Here is a 15,979-nt window from a genome sequence, read left to right as displayed (position 1 = left end):
AGGGTCATCTCAGTCACACCTCCCCCAGGCATCTTGTACAACTTGCACAACTTGTACTACTTGTGCAACTTTAAATCTAACTTCCTGTGAGGTCACTGGACTCCCCAAACCTGTCAAGGCCTCAAAATCATTGTGTTAAATCACAGGACAATGACCACAAATAAAAGGGGACACTACCTGCTCCAAATGTTAAGCCTACATTAGTACAGTATTGCTCACAGAAAATTGATCTCAAGTCAAGTGATACCACAGTGATGTAGCCAATAAATAGTGTTAGTAGCCTATAGTGTACAACTGGAAGAAGAAAACAGAGGGTGTTTGTGTCTAGAGATGTATGATATTTAAATTATGACCAATATCCGATCTCCGATTATTTGCAGGGTCATATTGGCAGATACAGATATTACATTATTTATATTAAATTCATTGATGATTTTTATTTTGCTAGTGCTCTTAAAGAGTACAAAGCCATTGACAGTCACATTATTATTGCGTCATCAATAGATGAAAATAATCTGGAGTGTTTTGAGACCGATAGTGTGTCCAAACTGGAATAGAGCTGGAGGCTGATGACAAGTGGAATAATAAATGCAGAGAATGTGTGATGGAGTTGGAGGAGAGGCAATAAAAAGGAAGAACATCCAAGTAAGCTCAATGTAAAATGTTTATTAAATGTACAAGTATGATTAACATGAGGCTATGTAGATAATAGCCTACTACAAAACATGGGGGGGGGGGGAATAAAATATATGTTTCTAGATTTCAGATTTTGATTCGTTTGTGAAAAACTCATAATTATGAAAAGCATTCTGCACATTCACCAGCTAGTCAGCATAGGCTATAGTTTATATAATCTATTTGTAATAAACATTGTTGTCATGTTTTGATCTGAGGGCAATCAATGTCAGAATTAAATAGTAGCCTACACTTGAAACACCAATATACACCGATTGTTTAGTCATCATGGGACAATAACATTGATTCTTGAGGAACATTGTGTTCACAGCTGGCCGATGGTAATGGCTGACTCATACCAAACCCAGAAGCCTGCGTAGACTGGCTCACTGAAGGACGCCTTGAAGCGGTGAATGAGGGTCATGAGGGTGTCTCCTACGGCATAGAAAGACAGGGTTCCTTCAGAGTGGTCAAGGAACACCCCTATGCGGGAGGAGTAGGCCGCGTTGACCTCCACTTGGTCCTTGCTGTGGCGGGCCGAGTAGCTGGAATCGGAGCAGAAGAGGCTCCAGGACTTGCGGTTGTAGCCGATGCGGCAGCTGTCGCCATATCCTGCCCGCTTGATGCTCTTGTAAGTGACACCGATGGCAGCGCCCTCTCCACTCCAGTCCACCTCCCAGTAATAGGCCCCACCAGAGAGGGCCTCCATGCATAGGACCTGGGGCAAGCAGTCGAATCTGGAGGAACTCTCGCCATAAGCCTGCGGGTCTCTCTTCAGTTTAGCTTTCCTGTTCCCCCGAGACAAGTAGAGCTGTCTGTAGGCTGTGTCTGGGTCAAGTGTGAGTTGACAAGCATCTAAGGAAGAGACAGAAGGTATGTCATCGTTAGCAACACAGGCCTATGCCTTCTGGCTTCAGATATTACAACACGCTGCATTCAGTTCAGTGGGATGGGTTAACCTAATTTATGTGTCAGACAAACCAGTCTATGGCTCATAGCTCTGGGCATTTAGGCATATTGCCTAATTTATGGCTCACAGCTCAAAGAGCTATGAGTCATGGCATGTCTGACACAATATAAACTTTTGAAGTACACAGCAACATATAACACTGAGGATTTTATTGCGTCGATGAGTGAAAGACTGCATCAACCGAAGATTAGTAAAAGTTGTTAATTGTTATTGCACAGCAGTTGAAGTACCCGGGCCTATACCACCAGTGCACCCCCAAGACACAACCATAAGGCTATAGGCATTAACTGTTAGTTCTTTTTAATTATTAGTCAGAACCGTTAGATCTGTTCACAGAAACGAGTGTGAGACCCTCTGTCTGTGCACATAGTCAGAAATATCCCAGGTGTGAGAAGTCACCTGCATGCTCAGCTGTGGACCTCCATCCCAGCAGGTCACAGCTGGTGAGAGGAGGACACCCGATGTCTGCGACCAGATTTGTCCGGCCTATTATCTGCAGTGGTGTAAAGTAACGAGGAGTACATTTACTTAAGTACTATACTTAAAGGACGACTTCACCACCTTTCACTAATGTTCATGATAAAAATAGGAGTAGATTTTTTTTCCCCTATTTTATCACGAACATTAGGTTGGACCAATTATATGAAGATAGGTTGAAAAGTGGTGACGTCGTCCTTTAAGTACAATTTTAAGGTATGTGTACTTACTGATACTGAGTATTTCCAATTTTCAAATAAATACCGGTTGATAGACATTCTGCATAATGAGTACGTTTGGTACTTTAAGTACATTTCAATGCCAATACTTTTGTACTTTTACTTGTAACAGAGTATTTCTATATTGCAGTATTGTACTTTTACTTAAGTTAAACATTAAATGTTTTACTCAAATGTTTAGTACTTTTTCCACCACTGTTTATCTGGGATGCCAGAGGGATCATAATATATGCTTGTGACTTTAAGCACAAACAGTCCATCAATTTGGTATATATTAAACTGTGGGTTGGGATGGTATGGGCTGTGAGATTAATATGGTTATGATATTCATATTGTTGTCATTAATGGATTACGGGGTGAGGAAAGTTGTAAAAAGTGATTACGTTGCCAAATGAAAGAAAGCATAGCTGCAGGCTAAATCCGTGCCTTCCACCTGCTGCACACTTGCAGTCTTGCACCTTATTGTGAATGTCATGAATGCGACTTAACAACAGGCTTAGAGATTTGATCAGAGTGAAGAGGTCAATGGAAGTGTAAGTGTTTCAAAGTGCTGTTGTAAATAATGCAAAGGGCGGTGCAGCAAAAACTGCGTCTGCAATTAGTTACTAGTACTTCTGCCAGGGCGAGGTTGCTCACACTTGAAACCATTCTGAGTAGTAAAATAAATCTGATTACACGGCCAATCACATGATCGGACAAAGGTTCCCATCAGGTATGTGACTGGACTGGTTCATTTGAATGTTAAAGGAAAGTGCACTGTGACTATAATAATTTTTTTGACTGTGAGAATCTAAAAACTTACATCTCAGGAACTCATCCCTGTGTTGGGGCACCTGGGTCGGTGGGGACTTGTACATGACAGCCTCTTCAGCTTTTTCCGCTAAAGTAACAATGAAATCAGAGTTCATAAGGCAATTAGGCATAAGGTATTTTTTAACATTGTGATTTTATGTTTGATCATTCTATATGTGAATGAAATGAAAAAATATTACAGTAAACTTGTCTTTAACCATAAAAAAAGAAAACGTCAGGCAACCCTCACCTAAAACCAGAATCCAATGAACCAAGACTCTGCAAGGTCACAAAGTGCTACTTCACTGAGCACTTGTGTATGATGGGAGGGAACATTTACTTGTGCTACCACTCTAAACAAGCTTTGCACTCAACAAAATGCATCCATGCCATTTTAAAACCACCATCGCTACTGTAACAATATAAGCACCGTTTGTCTCCTTTTTATAATCTCATGTTGCTTAATGTAGAAAGTTAGAGATATGTCCCTTTTTCCTTCATAAGTTTAGAAGCTTAATCGTGTTATTAGAACAACAGATCTTAGTTGAACTGATTAAACCGTCCATACATTTGGAATAACTTCTACTGTATGGTTTGCTTTAAGCTTGGTCATGTGACATCTCTCTTGCAGTCATATTATCAGTCAATGTAAACATCTACCACTTGAGCTACTAAGTGACCTACCCTGTAACAAATCATGCTGCTCAGGCCACTTCCCTAGTCAAACAGAACTACACAAGGTCTTGGTTTTGTGACATTCTGAGTAAAAGGATTCAGATTAGTGTTCTGATTGTGCAAGTCAAACTGCCATCAGCTGACAATGTTTACAGTTAGGTGCTGAGCCACTTTAGTTTCTAATTTATACATAAATAATAATAATAATAAAGCAGAGATTCCTTCTCACCTTTGCCTTTCATTGTTTGTCTCTTTTTGCCCTCCTCCAACTGACAGAATGGCATTTTGTTCACTGGAATGAAGAAATTCAATAGTTAACACAATAATCCTTATCTGGTGCAAGCAAGGTACAATTTTATTCTTACATTATTCAGTTCAGTAACAAGCCCTTTGGTTCCACGCTGTTGCTCACCTGTCTTGGCGACCTTGATCAGTTCTTCATTGCCAAAGTCATGGAGCTGTTGTTTTATCTCTGAGACAGCCTTGCTGACCGGCCCAAAAGTGAAGTACGGGTTGACACTGACTGTAGGCAGCTCCTCAGCCTCATTCTGGGCTATCAACATGTGATAGCTCTGCAGGACAGGAAAAATGATTATTTTCCTCATTGTGTTTTAATAGTTGTATTCTTAATTGAATGAGTAATAACGAAAGTTCAAAGGACAGCTGTGAGTCTTTATGGCCACGGTCACTGATAGTGTAATGACACATCGTTATCTTAGAGATATCACGTAAGGCCAATGCGTTGGTCAAGGGCTGTCTAGTCACCTGGATAAAGTGGATGTGATCCTCAGTTTTAGACAGACTCGTGATCTCATTGTCTCTCCTCTTCAGGTCATCAATCTCATGTCTCAGCCGCTCCATGTGGCCCTCTGCATTGTTGAGCGCTGCCCTCTTATTAGAGGAGATCAGCTTGGTCATCTCCTGCTGCATCCTCTCAATGGATCGCAGCATTTCTCCAAAGAGCTTCTCACACTCGTGCATGGCCCTCTGGGCTGAGCTCTGCACAGGAAATGAAAGACGTCATACACATAACTCTTTTGGATGCCACATTGTTTCTTTTTCCTATCCTACTGTGTCAAATGCCATCGTTGTTATTTGAAGGAATGCTGTCTATATCTGTCCAGACTGTCCATTGTTTTGCAATGACACATACCTTAAGTGAGTCCACGGCTTGTTTCAACTCTTCCATCTGTTTGAGACGATCATGAATCTTCTCCTGGATCTCAGCCTGAGTAGCACCAAGCCGTTGCTAGGATGAAACCAACACATGTTATAGATGCAATTGGAACGATACAGAGGTCTCCGTGTGTGTGTGTGTGTGTGTGTGTCAGACTGCCACAACACTTCGTTCGCTTCCCGCGTTTACGCGTCTTACTTGTTATTTAAACCTTCGCAATTCAACATAGCCATTCTCCAGTACGTCAAGTTGTGTATGATAAGGGGGAGCAACCTCATTCATATGGGTGGGTCTTACTGAGTCCTAGAGGCTTTGTTTTATGGGCCTGGCCCATTAAAAACCCAGTTAATCTTCAACCTGGCACTACATTGTTATGTAAAACAAAAACTGTCAACCTTTCTTTTAAAAATTTTTCTTTTATAATGTTTAACAATGAATGCCTGTTACTTTGCAAGTCATAAGTTTAAAAAAAAAACACAATGAAATCTATTTTAATCTACAGATATAAAGAGCTGAACAATTAGCTCTTACCTGTTCGTCGGCCCTCTCCTGCTCAGCAGACACCATGTCATGGCCTTTGTGTTCTTTCACTGTGCACAGCACACAGATGCACATCTGGTCAGTCCGACAGAAGAGCTCCAGACCCTTCTGATGTTGGGGACAGATCTGCCTGTCCAGGTGGCCAATTTCATCCACCAGCTTATGCCTTTTGAAAGTGGCCGACTCATAATGGGGCTTTAAGTGCCTCTCGCAGTAGGACACCAGGCACATCAGGCAGGACTTGATGGCCTTGTGCTTCTTGCCAATGCAGATGTCACAGCCTACATCCTGGGGACCTGCAAAGTTGTAGTCTGGGTCTGGTGGGGGTGGCGGGAAGGACTCCGAGGCACGCATGTTCGTCATGGTGGTAGAATGTCGGGACCCTCCTCCCAAACGGCGTGGAGTGGGCCTCTTGTTGTAGGCGACCCGGCACTGTGGGCAGAGGTAAGAGCTTGTGTGGTCAGCGTGATCCCAGTACGTCTTCAGACAGACAGAGCAGAAGATGTGACCACATGGAATGGACACCGGGTCTCTGAGTTCTTCCTTGCACAGGTGGCAACTGTCGTCAGATGACATGGTAGCAAGGTGGGGCTGCTGCTTCTAACGAGCTTAGGCAATCAAACTACTGTGACTGCCCCCTGAGCTGAGTGCCTGCGGTTATCAGCACAGAAGCAAAGTGACTCCACAGGTACTACTAGCGCGTGTTATATAGAGTAAACAGAGAGGGAGGATAAACTGGTTGAGCCGAAACTTGTAAAAGAGGGCGGGGCAGGTGAGGACAGTTTGAATGCAGCTATCAAACTTAAAAAGAATGAATGAAATGTTTGATCATGGGATGTAAGCTCTGACACTTACAAGTTGAGGAAGTAGTACAAAGAAAAAAGTACAAATCCTCTAACACATCTTACCTGTGGCCCAAACACAAGCTCACAGCCTACACCACTTTTGGTCATACAACATCTATACTTTTAAAATATGAATTAATTGATTAATCAATTAATCAATTTGATGAATCGATTGAATAGGAATAAGAACAGTGCACACTGCACAGTATGGAAAATTAGTGGACAGTTAGGTGAAGGGTGTGTCACATTTTATTGATAAATAAACATTTGTTTTAGTGTGAACTTCAGTTTACGCATTTCAACAATTTTCTTTGCAAGTTGCAACAACAATAAAATTACCATTTGCTTTGGTTCAACTCATGTTCTTTGTGCTTCATGAGGTACAGGAATCTGGTTTTAACAATCTCAGCAATGCACACCTTCCAATGGAACAATGAGCAGTTAATTATCAACTCTATTTTATGTCCCATTTTATTGCCACTTTTTCCTGTTCCTGTTCTTGCTGAAATTTGATTTGTCAATTGGAGTTTCTTTGAGATAAAACTGATTAGTATAATGTGCGTCATGTGCATAAAAGGAGGGAGATAAAGTGGAATGATGCAACTTTCAAGCTGAAGGCTTTCCTTAGCATTTTTTCATTTTAGACTGAATTAAGGCCCCTCCCTACCAAGATGGAGTTTCAGGGTTGCTTAAATGAAGAATGGAATGTGACCACACTAGATAGCCCAGATAGCAGGAGAGCCAAGAAAGCATGCTTAAAAGATTCCATTGTGTTAGAGCCAGAGCTGGCCAAGCAGAGTGCCAGCCTTTAGGATCTGTCATGGCATGCAATCCTAGGGTCTCGTTTAAGACTTGTGCCGTGGTTTCTTTGTACAGGTATAGGTATAGTACCGTAAAGTGTTGAAATCTCAAGAAGACATGGTGTTATTAAACTCATTCCATGCCACAGGATGCCTTTGGACGCCTCCCCTTTATGAAACAACAAATAAAGTATGTGTTTGTTTCAACCATTACAAAGATTTCAGCAAAAAAGCTCTGATATTTTGGAACCTGGATACATTTTCACAAATATATAATATAATATAATATAATATAATATAATATAATATAATATAATAAATATTCAAAGTATATTGGGCACTGTGGGAGAAATTATGATTCGAGAGGACAAACTCGTATCAGCCACTTGGTGGAATCTGGAATGAGTTTTGTTTTGAATTTAATAGACCTTCAAAGTGGTCCTAAGAGTTTATTTAGGGTGAGTGGCGAGTCCAGAGAACAAGTTGACACACCAGGCAGTATCACATGACAAGTTCTGAAGTCGACTAAGAGAATATATTGTATATTTCACATTATGTGACCAGAAGATATGAGTTGATACAGAGAATAGAAAGGAACAGAATGGAGTGGAGTATGATATGAATTACTGATTGAAGTACACAATAATAAAACAAAGTAGATTAGTTGTCCTTCAACAGTTGCATCTTGTATCATTGGACATACAGTACTACAGTATCTGATAAAGCATTGACCATGTCATCTACTATTCATGCTTACGTAGATGAGAGTGAATCAGTACAAAGTGATGAATAAAAGTTAAGCACGTTAAGCTTACAATAACACATTAAATAACATTATGGGAAAACTATTTATTCCAGTGGTATTGATGAACATGACCTTCAAATTATCTAATATTTCCAATCGCTGAGGTTGGTGATATTGAAGATTTGCCATTGATGTGGTTTATGCTTTTGTCTGTATAAAATCTAGAAAAAAATAAAACCCTGTAAACTTTTCATTCAGAGATATAAACACCCCATAAGAGCTCTGTGATGCAAGACATTAGATTAGAGGATGTTACTGACTGTATGCCCAGAAAACATTATTTGAGCCAGAAATGGTGAAAATAGGTAAAGTAACTGCGTGCGTGTTTTTTTATGGGCCTCACAATTGTGGGTTAGGTCGGCTGCTGTGGGTGCTGTCATTGAATCAACACAGTTTCCCTATATTCATGGGAAAATACCCTTACAGTATATAATCTTCATTCAAATATATCTTCTAAATGTAACCTTTAAATTTATATTTAACCAACAGGTGCAAAACACTGGTGCTGAGTTGCTGACTTCCAGGCAGCTTGCATATATGAAAAAAAGGCACCTTACCCTAAAAAAATTGCAACAGAAGGTTTCTCAACTGTTTTTTGTAGTAGTAGGTGTCCTTAATAACATAATAAAAGTTTACCAAAGTTTGACCATGAGAAAGGTGTTATTTTCAAGGTGGCGTCCAAGATGGCGTCCGGAATCATTAAAATAGCCTAACTCCTTCATTATTCACCCTAGACAAGTTATTTTTGTGTCTAACCCTATGTTTTTGGGGTCTAGGAATCCATTGAACTTGTCAAAATTGCAGAAATACAATTAGATAATAATGTCAGACTGTACTGTACTGTACTGTACTGTACTGTACTGTACTGTACTGTACTGTACTGTACTGTACTGTACTGTACTGTACTGTACTGTACTGTACTGTACTGTTGCAGACTGTACTGTACTGTACCGTAATGTCCTGTCGCAGACTGTACTGTACTGTACTGTACTGTACTGTACTGTACTGTACTGTACTGTACTGTACTGTACTGTACTGTACTGTACCGTAATGTCCTGTCGCAGACTGTACTGTACTGTACTGTATTGTACTGTACTGTACCATAATGTCCTGTCGCAGACTGTACTGTACTGTACTGTACTGTACTGTACTGTACTGTACTGTACTGTACTTTTCCGTACTGTACCATACTTTTCCGTACTGTACCATACTGTGCTGTACTGTACTGTAGCAGACTGTACTGTACTGTACCATACTGTACTGTACAATACTATACCGTTCTGTACTGTACCATACTGTACTGTACAATACTATACCGTACTGTACTGTACTGTGCCGTACTGTGCTATACTGCTGTGTGTGTGTGTGTGTGTGTGTGTGTGTGTCCTAAAATGTGATGTAATTTGCATCACTGTGAAATGTTGCGCAATAACATGGTTTTTCATGCAAATGCAAACTGTACAGTAATTATGACAGTTGCATGGATGCAAAGTAGTGCGTTATGTCTGGACAGGCATGCCGGTGGTGTTATGTATGGTGAGATGTGGCCAAACGGTGTGGTTTGGTAGGAGAAGGCAGACAAAGGCAGCCGGATAAACGGGGTGCGTGGGTTTTAATTAGGATGGCAGGATTTTTTGACAACTTTTTAATACATTAGGAAGGCAATCAGTATTAGTGTGCAAAGAGGGTGATTATGGAGGTCAATAACCAAACAGGTTGATGACTATTATTTGGGTTCATATCTTCTTCCCAAAAGGACTTTCAAACTAAAATGGTAAATGGTGCATTTATATAGCGCCTTTATCCAAGGCGCATTACATAGACTGTGCATTACATTCACCCATTCACACGTACATTCATACACCGATGGCGGCGGAAACCATGCAAGGCACCAACCAGCACATCAGGAGCAATTAGGGGTTCAGTGTCTTGCTCAAGGACACTTCGACACTAACTCTGGGGGAGCCCGGGTTCGAGCTGGTAACCTTGTGGTTACCAGTGAAATTAATTTTGCACTTAAACCCCAAACTAGTACAGCAGGGGTGCCCACACTTTCTAGACTTGAGAGCTACTTTCAAAATGACCAGCTCAACCAGATCTACCCACCCAAAATATATACATATATTATCCCATTGCTGAAAATACAAATGCACTTCTTTTCCTTTTTTGTAATATTGATGTTTGTGCCAACACTTTTGAAAACACGGTAGGCCTGTTGCATTATGGGTTTGCGCTGCCCTTTTTGATGTCGATCAATCAAGTGCAGTCACCTTAATGTGTGGCAGATGCCAAAAAAAGTGTATTATTTATTTTTAATATTATTGTATATTTTTAGGGGCCATGTCATGTGTTCTACCTGCACAGCCTGTGTGATCTACTGGTAGATCACGATCTACCTTTTGGGCACCCCTGTAGTACAGTTTCGGGAATAAGAAGATGCCTGTGACAAGTACATCTGAACCCTATCCGTGCCACACTCCACCACCATCCCTGCGCCTATACACCAACGGTGATAGCTCTGTACTGACTTGAACACCCTCTCTGGGCCCATAAGGGGGATTTTCTCTCCACTGTATCCCCACTGAGGAGTCCCATCTTCCCCATAGACCAGACAAGTGGCCATTTGTTCCTACTAAGAGTGTTTGCTCCAAAGACTGAGCTTGTAGATCGCCTATTTTCACAATGTTTGTCCCGACCCCCAGTTTGGGAACCACTCCTAGGGGACTTGGATTATTATTATTTTATGACACCTTTACAAACAATAGTGAAGACATTTCTTGTTAAGAAATTTATTTTATTCCCAGTCTATCACTTGGCAGCCATGCTTTTACAAATGTCACAGTACCAACCATTAATAATGAATGCACTCCTTATTGGTATGGAATCAAATCAAAATAAATCTCCTGAAAGTTTCAACAGAATGTGAATTATGTGTATAGGTGATGAATTCACCAATCCTGGGCATTATGGCATATAGAAAAAGGAGAAATGTCCTATTACACTGTTATAACCTTATAACCAATTGCTTTATTATATAATTGTACTTGCTTGACTATAATTGAAATATGCTAATTGGATTCCTAGATCACCAAAACATGCATGGGGTTAGGCACCAAAATGACTTGTCTACCGTGAATAATGGAGTAATGTCCTTTTAAGGAATTGGGGGCGGCCATCTTGAAAATCTGACCTTTCGCATGGTCAAACTTTGGTAAACTTTTAGTATGTTATTAAGTACACCTAATACTACAAAAAACAGTTGAGAAACCTTCTGTTGCAATTTTTTTAGGGTCAAACCATAATTGCACCCGTCTTACAAACTACAGGCTGGCTACTATCCCACTCTGAATGCCATCCCTATTCAACAACCTGACCACGGCTACCTAGACTGTTCTCTCCCCTGGATCCATTCTCAAGCTGTGGAATGAGTTCCCTCCTTTGATCAGGACTGCAGAGTGCAGAGTCACTCCTCATCTTCTGCCACGTACAGTCTAAATAAAACCTCCAGTGAACCCTAACCACTATACCTGCCCTGACCTGCACTTACTGTACATTACGTAGTGTCTTTGTATCTGCACCTGTTTTTGTTTTTGAGTTGCAAGATGTCATCTCTTGCCATAAATAACAATGACGGGTTAGCTTGAACATTTATTATTGCTATTCATGACAAGCAATACCGTCGTACAAAGGAACATAAATTAGGCTCTAAAAGTCTAGATAAGAATGCTGTTCATGAGTTACATATTTGAGTTGCATATTTCTAACACCATGGCAAGCTTGCCCTGATGCCCTACAGCGCTGGTTTTCAACCTTTTTCATGTCAAGGCCCATTTGATGTTGATCAAAATAATAATTCTTCTACATTCTCCAATTGTGTAGACCTCTTGTGAATTAAGTAATACAGATGTTTAACAATAATTTAACATTTGGTTACCATCCATCCATCATTTAGCTGGGGACCACCTGGAACCCCCTCAAGGACCACTAGTGGCCCCCAGACCACTGGTTGAAAACCACTGCCCTACAGTGGTGACCTTGTAAGCCCATTCTCGTCACTGGAGATACACTAGAAAGGGTTAGGGAGTTCAAGTTCATCGGAGTACACATCGAAGAGGATCTCAAATGGGACAGACACACCACGCACGCAAGGAAAAAGGCTCAGAAGCCTGTAATGGTTCCACCATTGTGAATGTGTAAATATGTAGATAAATTGCTTTTATTGATCTCTCTCTTCCCCTTGCCCCCTCCCCCCTTCTTCTCCCATTTCTTCTTTATGGAAATAATAAAAACGGACCTAGCACAAAAATGAATTTCAGCCACTGTTTTGCACCTGTAAACCTGTGATCACGTGACAATAAAGTCACTCTGGTTAAGAGCACCTGCAACAGTAAATGCCCAAATTGCATAAATTATGAAATTCAAGAAATCAAGAAACAAACATTACATAATGCACTACGCTAAATATTGTATGGTAGCTGCATTGTTATGCTACTCCTATACTTTTAATGTTGAAATTTGCCATAGTGACTTCACTAACAAATACCTCACTATCTGACCCCCACATGACACTCCTCCATATCCAAGACAAAGCAAGATGGCATACTGAGGACATTTGATTGTTTATTGTAGAGAGGTTTTTAAATGCTGGTAAAACATGCTGTCATATTTCAGCTCGACAAATAGCAATAAGCTCTGTCTATTTTCATAGGGTTAGAAGCAGCACAGCATCTTTGCTCATAAATGTGAGAGTTAAAACAAACAAAATTCCCTTGAACATGGTTTCTTGAACTTGTGTTTGTACTTTGTATGTTGTGTCTAGAGTCTATACTGTTAGTACTCCTACTCCTCGTAGCAGCAGCAGTAACAAAGCTAACCATTGTTCCACCACAAATCGTGTCAATAGCTTGTCGTCATGGTGTGATTATCAGTCAGTGCTGGGTCCTTATGATTTAATTTGAGTTTCTTCCACTTTCTACCTGTAGCTGCTCAATACATGACATACTACAACTCAGTCATCTACTCATCTTTGACTTGAACGTGGAGTTTCTATTTTATGCACGATCAAAGAATATTGTTGATTGATTGAAGCATATTGCATGTGAAGGATATCATCCCAATCTCAATAAAGAAGAATTCCATTGGGTTATACCTTATTGATTCACCTTCGCAGTAAAATAAAGATTAAGTTATAGCTACAAGTCAGCGATTCAGGTGTTCAAACCAACACAGACTGCGAGGGGACCAGACATTTGACAGCTTCTAACACCTGTATCATCCCAAACACCATGTGGACACTCAGCTCAACACAACCATGAGAACCATAACCAGGACTATTCGCTCAACACCATTCCCCTTGGCGTCCTGTCTTATCAAACAGCCCCTCCACATATCCAACAAGCTGCAGTTACTCAAAGGATGCTTCAAAGGGTCAAAGACTCGCTCCATCTACCAATCCATGCGAGCATACTACAACCCACCCACTGCTCGCCTTCCATCTAGACCACTGTTTCCCAAACACTGGGTCGGGACACATTTGTGGGTCGTGGACACATTTTGAGTTGTGCTATAGCCACTCCTATGTTTCGGCAACTGGGGCTCCTTCATTTTGTGTGTGCTTCACTTCCTTCAGCCAGTGTTGCTATGTCTGCTAATTCTAAGGAACCTTTGACTTGTTTTTTCTGTAAAGTCACTTGCAAATAAATTATTGGTAGTTTTTTTGGGCTTGTTTCTAAAGTCTACAGTAGTTGCTTATTTGGGCTTGCTTCCTAATTCTGTTTAAACCAGTGGTTCCCACATTTCTTCACGTAAAGGAACCCCAGATGTTATTGTCCACGGACATGCACCTGAAAATATTTTGTGACATTTTTGTTAAAATGTTTAAAAAATCTAAATATTTCAATTTATTCTCAATATTTTTTATAAATAACAGATGTACAACCTCACAATGTGTCACCGTGAGCTTGTAGATCTGCTATTTTAATTTGTGCTTCTTTTCATAGACCTGGCCACTTGTTTCTCTTGTTTATCTGGCAACACGAGAGGAAGAGGAAGAGGAAAAGGAAGTTATGCACACACAAAGACTTAGGCATAGGAAACAGGTCAATAGACAGCTGTGTGTCCTTGGCTGGCTGTGTCTATCTCTGTGTCCGTCCGAGTAGGGAAATAGCATTTGTTGACCACCAATTGTCACTGTTGCGCTGCCTAACACACACACACACACACACACACACACACACACACACACACACACACACACACACACACACACACACACACACACACACACACACACACACACACACACCACCAGATGACTTCACCATCCAATCAGCTTGTGAAAACGAATGGGAGTCCAAGTAGGTCCCAAACAAACAGAGTTATTACGACTTTTCAAAATTAAACATTTTTACATTATAGTGCCCCCATCGGGGATATCAAATGTGTTGTTAATGCAGCACACAACTTCCAATCATTGTTGGAAATGTCATCTCCTGGGAATTTGCAAAACCTCAACAGAAAGAGAAAATTCTGCACAATAACAAATAGCCAGGATTTGAGCCCTTTGGGCTTGAACCCCTAATAATAATAAATTAATTAATGGCTATTTGTTGCTTTTTCTGTCATTTGTTGGAAACCAGCTTCTTCTCACATAAAATCAAAGCCATATTGTCTCTGTGCAGCCAACCCAATTTGCTCTTCTCCAAATAACAGGTAGTTAATATGTTATCACAGAGAGCTCCATTTATTCAGCAGACTTTATCTCTAAAAAAAACAAAACAGGAAGCAAAACTGGCTTATCAGAAACCTGACCAAATATGGAGAGAGGCGAAACTGTGTGTGAAATGATGTAAGACGTGCATTGAAGGTGGAGCTAAATTGAAGGCTGTGTACTTTACACAACAATACTTTCAGATCAGATAATATAGGGACATATTTTACGTGTTTTTACATTTTAATAAAACTAAAGGTTTTTAGCTGATATGATTTAACAACATACCAGGGTAGTGAATGTGTCATCTACAAGTTCTGTCTGAGTTATCAATAAATCAAAGAAACAAGGAGGATGTTTTGGGTTTTAAAAATGCAATTTTACCTGTAGTACAAACAAAAATATTCAAAACATCTATTACCTCACTAGACCTTCTTCACGTGGCTGGAATGTTGTGTGGCTTTCTTGGCCTACAAAGTGAATATTTTCACTCTGTTTCACTCAGAGCTCATATCTTCATACCTGTTACACACCTGTTAAAACCGACCTGACTGGTCAGACTGGCTACAGTGTAAATATACCACTAGCTCAAGGGTTGTGCTTAAATTGTTCTTTGGCAAAATGCCTGGAGTTATCTGAAACTGATATAATTACACATTTTGGGAGGGGAAAAAAAGACACTGAATACATAATATTCACAACAATATGGTCCATGTATGCTTGTTGAAGTGTATTCAATGAAATAACTATAGCAACCAGTTGTGATATTTAGAGACAAAACCTGTATGGAACTATAGGGGCCACTAAGGTGGCTCAACTGGTAAGAGTGCATACTACATAAATAAGGCTATAGTCCTTCCCGCAGCTAGCCCAGGTTAAGATCCAACTCAAAGCTCTATCATTATAAAATAATCTTTACAAAAGAAAGGAGGGAAAAAACTGTATGGAACTGAACAATAATTACAAATATGGTTTCATTAAAGAAATATAAGATACAACTAAATAGAGACTGTGGTATATAGTGGTAACTACAATAACAAGATGAAAAGAACTGTCTGGCACAATATCTGTGCATTTTACAATTCATTCATTCATTCACTCTCTCAGCCTACCCCCTTTCTCAACAGCCCGCCCTCTCTTTCCCTCGCCCCCTCTCAACCATCTCTCTCTCTCTCTCTCTCTCTCTCTCTCTAGTATCTTCCTGTAGCCTTCGCTCAACCTGCTTATCTGAACTGGGCTGGGCTCGATATACTCACAGCACAGGGGGGAGGGCCT

At 40.5% G+C, this 15,979-nt stretch overlaps 1 protein-coding gene across 1 annotated transcript; it reads right to left on the bottom strand.

Moving 5' to 3' along the window:
• Positions 1 to 646: 646 nt before the first annotated feature.
• On the bottom strand, positions 647 to 6,213 carry ftr83 (finTRIM family, member 83). Its single transcript, XM_079507536.1, has 7 exons — positions 5,537 to 6,213; positions 4,982 to 5,077; positions 4,594 to 4,827; positions 4,241 to 4,400; positions 4,058 to 4,120; positions 3,164 to 3,241; positions 647 to 1,530 (listed from the first exon to the last, which is right to left on the bottom strand). The coding sequence occupies exons 1-7, from the start codon at positions 6,119 to 6,121 to the stop codon at positions 1,001 to 1,003; spliced, it is 1,746 nt and encodes a 581-aa protein (XP_079363662.1). The 5' UTR covers positions 6,122 to 6,213; the 3' UTR covers positions 647 to 1,000.
• Positions 6,214 to 15,979: the final 9,766 nt, after the last annotated feature.

This window comes from Electrona antarctica (assembly GCF_951216825.1).
Source record: "Electrona antarctica genome assembly, chromosome: 8".
NCBI lineage: Eukaryota > Metazoa > Chordata > Actinopteri > Myctophiformes > Myctophidae > Electrona > Electrona antarctica.
Note: the sequence above shows the minus strand (reverse complement) of the source record. Positions and strands in the feature narration are given on the sequence as shown.